The following is a 7461-nucleotide window of genomic DNA, read 5'->3' on the forward strand; positions in this document are numbered from 1 at the left end:
TATATTGCACTGAGAGAAGAATCTCCTTCAAACTAGACAGATGCGCGTATTTAAATGTAACAAATTATGGCAGAAGATACTGCATGTATTACTTTTTTTTTTTTTGTATTTTGTTACCACTACAAAAATCTTCCTTTACACATAGAGGGGTTTGCAAATTTTTTGGTATAAATATGTTGAATAAAAATATCAATAGAGCATAACACAAACTACTTTTCGATAGTAAATTTTATTTAAAATATTTTGTTTCAAAAAATATTTTTAATAAAATTAAGAAAATTTCTTTTTAGTTCTTAGTTGTTACCAAAGTATATCAAACAAAATGAAGGTATGTGTGCGAATAGTTTGTTTACGGGAAAATTTTGAAAATTATTATTTAAAAAAAAAAAAAAATTATTCAAATCACACTCGAAATATTTCATAGATTCACTCGCAATCATCGTCAGCAGCTATTATAACAAATTATTATTAAAACACTTTACAAAATATGTGATAAATCTTAGAAGAAAAAAAAGTTAGAAATTTAATAAAAACACAAAAAATCGGAAAAATAACTTTAGCATTTTAGAAATATTTTTTATAATTTTTTCGATTTTTTTTTTTTTTTTTATAATTTGAAATATTTTTTTCCAATTTTTTGGAATGTGTTAACGTGTTTTATAATGTGCTAATGTGTTGCATTTTGTCTTGATACTATGGTATTTCAATTACAAAACAATCATCATCAGCGGCTATTTTTATACAAACTGAGGCAAATCAAATATAATAAAAAATAACAATTTGTTAGACTCAAATTTTAAATCATTTCTAACGAAGTTTCTGTGTTTTTCTTTCAATTTGTTAGAAAAATGAATTTTATTTATTTATTTTTTTTTAAGTTTCAATTTATTCTACGATTAAAATAGCCTACAAACTGTAAATACAAATATTAACTTAATTTTTTGTAGGTGATTTGTACGTTTTTAATGGTTATGGCAGTGGCGTTATGTGAGCCCCCTGTACCAAATAACTCATATTTACCACCAGGACAAGGTGGTGGATATAACAATGGTCCACCCTCATCTCAATATGGTGTCCCAGGATTCGGTGGTAGTGGTGCACCCAGTCAAGAATATGGTGTACCCGGACAAAATGGTGGTGGTATTCCAAGCTCACAATACGGTGCTCCAGGTTTAGGTGGTGGTGCTGCACCAAGTTCTCAATACGGTGCTCCAGGTTTAGGTGGTGCTTCTGCACCAAGTTCTCAATATGGTGCTCCAGCTCGTGGTAATGGATTTGGTAGCCGAGGTAGTGGATTTGGTTCAAGACGTCCATCATCATCATTTGGTGCAGCTAGACGACCATCTTCTTCATACGGTGTACCTGGAATTACTGGTGCAATTGCACGACCAAGTTCTGAAAATGGTGCTCCAGGTTTCCAACAACCCAATAATGCTTATCTTCCACCAAACGGAAACAATGGATATCCAGCTGGTGGTAATGGAGGATACAATTATGGACGTGGTGGCTCAAACGGAGGCTATGATGAAGGTCCATCTGTAAGTTTTTCTCTTTGACGGAGATTTATTATTTCTATTTGCCTTAAAAATCAAATGATGTTTTTTTATGGCTAGAGTTGTCAATGTTTAAGCATCATTAAAAAATGTATGTGTTTACAATGCTCGCCTGTCAGCGGTCAATTTTGGACGCGCGGTAACTGCTGTGCAAGCAAACTACTAATGCCATTCAATTTTTGGGGAATAGGAAAGAAAGTTTGGAAGGAAGCCAAAAATTTTAAATTTCTCGGCGTTTATTACTAGCCAGGATGATATCTAGAGAAATATTTGCGATTTTGCTGGGAAACGGGAAATATAATAGAAATATTTATCATTCAAGTAAAAACATTTCAATATATATTTTTGAATTTGATCATTTCTAAGATATTTGCGAGTTTAATTAAGTTATTCCAATACCGTAAAAATACTATCAAAAATTTTAAATTTTATTAATCAATTAATCATCCGTCTATATATTTTTTCGGTTTATGAGAAATGAACTATAAAAGTCAGTGTTTTTACCAAAAAAAGTTTTTTTTTATGCCCAGTTCTTAATTTTTGTATGATTTTAAGGCTTAAAACTTGAGGAATATTGATAAAAGTTATTGATATAAATGGTAACATTTTTAAAAGCACTTGTTATTGACTAAAAAACCCACTTTTATTCATATACCACCATGTAAAAAGGGCTGTTTTAAATAATAAATTTATCGTAAACCGTTCTGAGAATCGACTTAAATTTATACAGAAGACGTATTAAATACTGACTTAAATAATTGACACACAAAATTTCAGTTTTTTGTAACACTCTCGTTTTTTTATCGAAACAAAATTTTAATTACATTGGTAACTAACGAATCTTTTCATCTTTAAGACACTTAATTACCCAATACACTGGGAGTGTAACATTGGAATTAAATGAATAAAAATTTTCTAATAAATAGAGACCACGAGCTTGAAAAAAATAAAAAGATCGAGAGGTATCGTGGGCACCCGGTAGGAACTATAGTCCTTTCGTACCTCGGTACATTATAAATGTAGCGCTTACTTTTTTTTTATTTACAAGATATTTTTCTGAAAATTTAAGGTATTAATTTTAGAAGTCAAATACTCGTTTGATTCTTTAAAGAATTTAATTTTATAGCTACTCTTACTGTATGAAATAATTGTAGTATTAGTTTGAAAATTACATACTTCTGATTTAGTTAGTAGTCAACCCAATATGTGAGTATATTGCGTTTGGTTTGATTTGGATATTTGTGTTGTCATAACATACAAATTGCATTGTATTTACTTTAAATTATCTCTGTTTTCTTTAACTTCTGATATTTTTCACAACTCAATTTTCTTAAATAATAAAACATAAAATTTGAAAAAAAAACAAAAAAAAAAAAACAAATTGACAGTTATAAAAAGATTTTCTCAAAATTCGTGGCAACCTGAATCGATTGAAAAAGTTATAGTTTCCTAGGTAACCTAGATGTCGGTTTTTGGTGTCTATTGCAGTTTTCATGGTTTTAACTCCCAACCAACAATCAAATATCGTGTGATAAAGAACATAGTTCCAAAATTGAATTCGAGATAAAAAAATTCAGTCAAATGTAATTGATTTGACATTTGAAAAGTGATAGCTAACATAGCTAGTAAATAATTGATACTATTTTTTTTTTTTTTTTTGTTATTTCAAATAAATTTTTTGATAGGAACCAGCAAACTACCAATTCGAATATATGGTAAATGATCCACCATCCGGTAATGACTTTGGACATATGGAACAACGTCAAGGTGATTACACCCAAGGACGTTATTATGTTGTACTTCCTGATGGCCGTAAACAAATTGTTGATTACGAAGCTGATCAAAATGGTTACAGACCTAAAATCAGTTATGAAGAAGGTTATGCCAGATACAATGGCGGTGCTAACGGTGGTTATGGACGTGGTCCAGCTGGTGGAAATGGTGGATATAGTTCAAATGGTGGATATGCTTCCAATGGTGGATATGCTTCCAACGGTGGCTATGCTTCCAACGGTGGTTATCAATATTGAAAGCCAGAAGGTATCCAACAATGATTGATTTGGGATATATGAGTAATTTTTGTAAATATTTTTTTCCCATTTGCTAGTGTTCGCTCTACGCTCAATTTATTTAATTTTTATGCCATATTTAATTTTTTTTTATATACAAATGATAAATTTATATTATTTTTTTTATATAATAATATAATAATTATATTTTTTTAATAAAATGTATTTAAAAACCTTATTTATTATTTTATTTTATTTGTTTGATTGCCTTTGAAATTATTTCTATTACAATCTGATAAATTAAGGTGTAAATTTAAGAAGATAAGTAGTGTTTGGTAAGTTAAATCTCATAAAAGAATTTAACCAATTCATAAAATAAATTATTTATAAATTTCCAGCCAAGCGTGTCGTAAGCGTCGATAAAAAGGAAAATATTAAAAGATATACATATTTTAAAATTATCCCTAATGTTCAGTTTACATCTAGAACTACCATGGCTATGGCAGAATACATGCGTTAAGCAATGCATCTAAGAAAGAGGTGTTATAGATATATGTTGAATACATACTTCGATAGCATTGAGTTGGTTGTAAGACGCTTGGAGTTATAAGACATAATTTTGCAATTTCATATAACATCTATAATACCTCTTACTTCGATGCATTGCTTAACGCATGTACTCTGTCATACTCGTGATTCGTCTATGCCTAGATGTAAACTGAAGGATTAGAATATTACATTTGTGGATTTTTATACCTTGTTATAAATTGCATATATATAACAATACTAATTTTAGTCCCAAGTTGGTAACGTTTATGAAGATTGATATCACGTACCAAATTTTGGTACAGGCGTGTATAAAATCACCTAATTATTCTATTTCCGTTTGTCCGTCCGCTCATCTGTCCGATTGTTTGACAGCCCATGCTGAAATTTTTATGACGTGCTTAAGACGTAAAAAGTGAACTTTAGTAGCAACAAAGATCAATTGGAACTTGGATCTGTTTGACACAATTTGTAAACCGTAAAAGATAGAAGTTAGAACAAAAGTTTAAATGTTAAAAATATTTCTGATAAAAAAATTAAACAACTTTGCCTGAAAAATTTTTTTCGTAAATATCATTGTTTTCTCGTGAGAGAACAAGTTTGGGCAAAATTTTGGAGACTATTTTCTCCGAAACTATAAAAGATAGGGTTTTGAAATTTGTAGATAGCTTCAACCAGTAAGTCTTGTAAAAGATTTTTGAAATTTTCAAAGCTAGAACAAATGAAGAAATGAAGGCCGCAAGACTTACAGGGTATTGTCCATACAGGGTATTTCAACAATTAACTCAGTCAATTTTTATTTTTACTTGTTTTAAATTCAGTGCTATTCTTTTGTTGAATTGAATTTTAAAACGGTTTTCTAAGGTAGTTTAGTAAAAAGATGAAGTAACTTTTTCTAAAATAAATAATGATAAAAATTAACGGTTCTACAGTGCACTAACAAACCTCTCGAGTGCACTTATAAATTTTCTTTATTAAATAGGTTACAAATTTTGCCAACGAAAATAACTTGAATTTAAGTTTTTTACTATGACAGAAATACTTTAAGGAGAAATGAAATGCTTTTAGGAGATTTGGAACAATTTCATTAACATATCAACCATTTTTTTTAATACTACCAATTCTGATAATCGCGAAAAAGATATTTTAAAACAAATAATAATTTTAAAGAACTAAAAAAACACGTTTTTATAACGAGTCATTTACAAAAAAAATTATTTTATCTATTTTATCGTAAAAAAGCGTGAGGTGCAAGATGTTAATTTTTGTATTATTTTATTGAGAGATATAGGTAAAAATAAAGTGATTATAAAATATTTTAAAAACGCTCCACGCTTTTTAATGATAAAACGAATTTTTCAATTTTTTTTCAAAAGCGTGCATTTTTAGTTTTCTTAAGGATGTATGAGCATGACAACAATGTTTGATTTAAAGGCTCAAAATTTGTTTGTAGGTAGTCTTTTACTCAAAGAATATGTGGTTAAAATTTCAGCTTAGGTATCCGTGCAAATTTTTAAGAAAAAAGTCATTAAAAATCGATATAAAATACATTGGCTCTTATGGAGGAATCTCAAAAAACGACATATTTTGGAAGTTTTTGATAATTTTCATTTGGAATGAATGAAAACAAATTAAAAAAAAACTTTTTAATAGAAAGTAAACATATTAGCAATGAATTAGAAAAGAAAAAAACTAAGTGTCACCGTCCATATAAGGGATGTAAGAGCAGGGTAGATTAAGGGTTGAAATTATTTTTATCTTATTTTCAACTTTGATGATGAATTTTGTTATAACTTCATGAATGTAGACGAAAAATAAGAATAAAATTTTTCGATTTTAAATTTGTGCCCCCACTACCATGCTCATACATCCTTAAAATATTATTTATTTCTTAATTTTTAGCTACGAAAGCGTGTTTTTTAATATTTTTAACTTTTATATTTATTTTTTATTAATATTATGGATTTTACCTGCGCTTCCAGGTAAACCTATTAAATAACCAGGACAAACTTATTAAATAAACTATTGTATTTTCAACGGTCCTTGATATGTTTGGCAAGTTTTAATTCAATCCGGTTATGTATCTATGTTACATAGATACATACCAGGCAAATAAAAGTGTGTTAATATACCAACGAAGTTCGACTATAAACTCTAAAAGTTTCTGGTGTTCATGATTTAATACTTCTGTATTACCTACAATACCTTGTGCATTCATTTACGTAAATATTGTTGCATCTTTTAAAATGTTTACATAGATAATTGTCTGCTATAAATTATAATTATTATATTAGAATCACTTTCTAGATTATCTATAAGTGCAAGTGTAACAAATTTGTTTATATAAAATAGAATGATTTAAGGTTGAACGGACATTAAGGCAATGTATAGAAAAATATCTGAAATTTTGATAAATTATTAATTGCTAACTCAAGTATAAAAATAAAATATACTTTTATTCATGAAATTTCGTACATTACGTTAAAATTTAAAAAGAAAATAGTCTGACGAAGAGTTTTGGAAATATTTTTATTATAAGATGAAAAAGATTGAGATTTGCCGTAGGACACCAGGTAGGAACAAAATTATTTAGGTATCTTAGTACATTATAAATGAAACGCTTACTTTTTTTTTTATATACAAGGTTTTTTTCTGAAAATTTAAGGTATTATTTTTAGAAGTCAAATACTTATCGGATTCTTTAAAGAATTAAATTTTATAGCTACTTTTAGTTTTTACTGTATGAAATAATTATAATATTAGTTTAAAAAAGACACACTTCTGATTTAGTAGTCAACCCAATATGTCACAAGTCACTTTTTTTTAAATGATAAAACATAAAATTTTGACTAAAAATACAATTTGATAGTTATAAAAAGATTTTTGCATTTTTCAAAATTCATGACACCGGAATCGATTGAAAAAATTTTAGTTTCCTAGGTAGCCTAGATGTTAGTTTTTGGTGTCTGTGCAGTTTTTTTAGTTTTAACTCTCAAATAGCAAACAAACATAGTGTAATAAGGAACATAGTTCAAAAAATTCACGAAAATTTTCGCCCGTTAAGACGGACAGAGTCAAAAGACTATTATTTATTATTTTTAGAAAATTAAATAGTTACATGAATCCGATTACTTGTAATATTAGATATAATCTTTCAAATAATAAATTTACTTATTAAAATTTGTAATTTCTGTTCAAACAAATTGTAGAGTTTACTAAAAAATCGCAGGGTACTGTCCGATCAACCTTAACATATTAAAATATGATATTTAAGTTAGTGCATAAAATTTATATTTATTGTTTTTCCCATTTAATAATTTCGAATGAATTCAAATAATCAGATGATCTGAAAA

The 7461-nt window shown here is 28.1% G+C and overlaps 1 protein-coding gene across 1 annotated transcript; it reads left to right on the forward strand.

Annotated features, from left to right (window-relative positions):
- Positions 1–239: 239 nt before the first annotated feature.
- Positions 240–3718, forward strand: LOC123291709 (pro-resilin-like). Its single transcript, XM_044872101.1, has 3 exons — positions 240–328; positions 948–1538; positions 3239–3718. The coding sequence occupies exons 1-3, from the start codon at positions 323–325 to the stop codon at positions 3581–3583; spliced, it is 942 nt and encodes a 313-aa protein (XP_044728036.1). The 5' UTR covers positions 240–322; the 3' UTR covers positions 3584–3718.
- The last annotated feature ends 3743 nt before the right edge of the window (positions 3719–7461 follow it).

Source organism: Chrysoperla carnea, chromosome 2 (assembly GCF_905475395.1).
Source record: "Chrysoperla carnea chromosome 2, inChrCarn1.1, whole genome shotgun sequence".
Taxonomy (NCBI): domain Eukaryota; kingdom Metazoa; phylum Arthropoda; class Insecta; order Neuroptera; family Chrysopidae; genus Chrysoperla; species Chrysoperla carnea.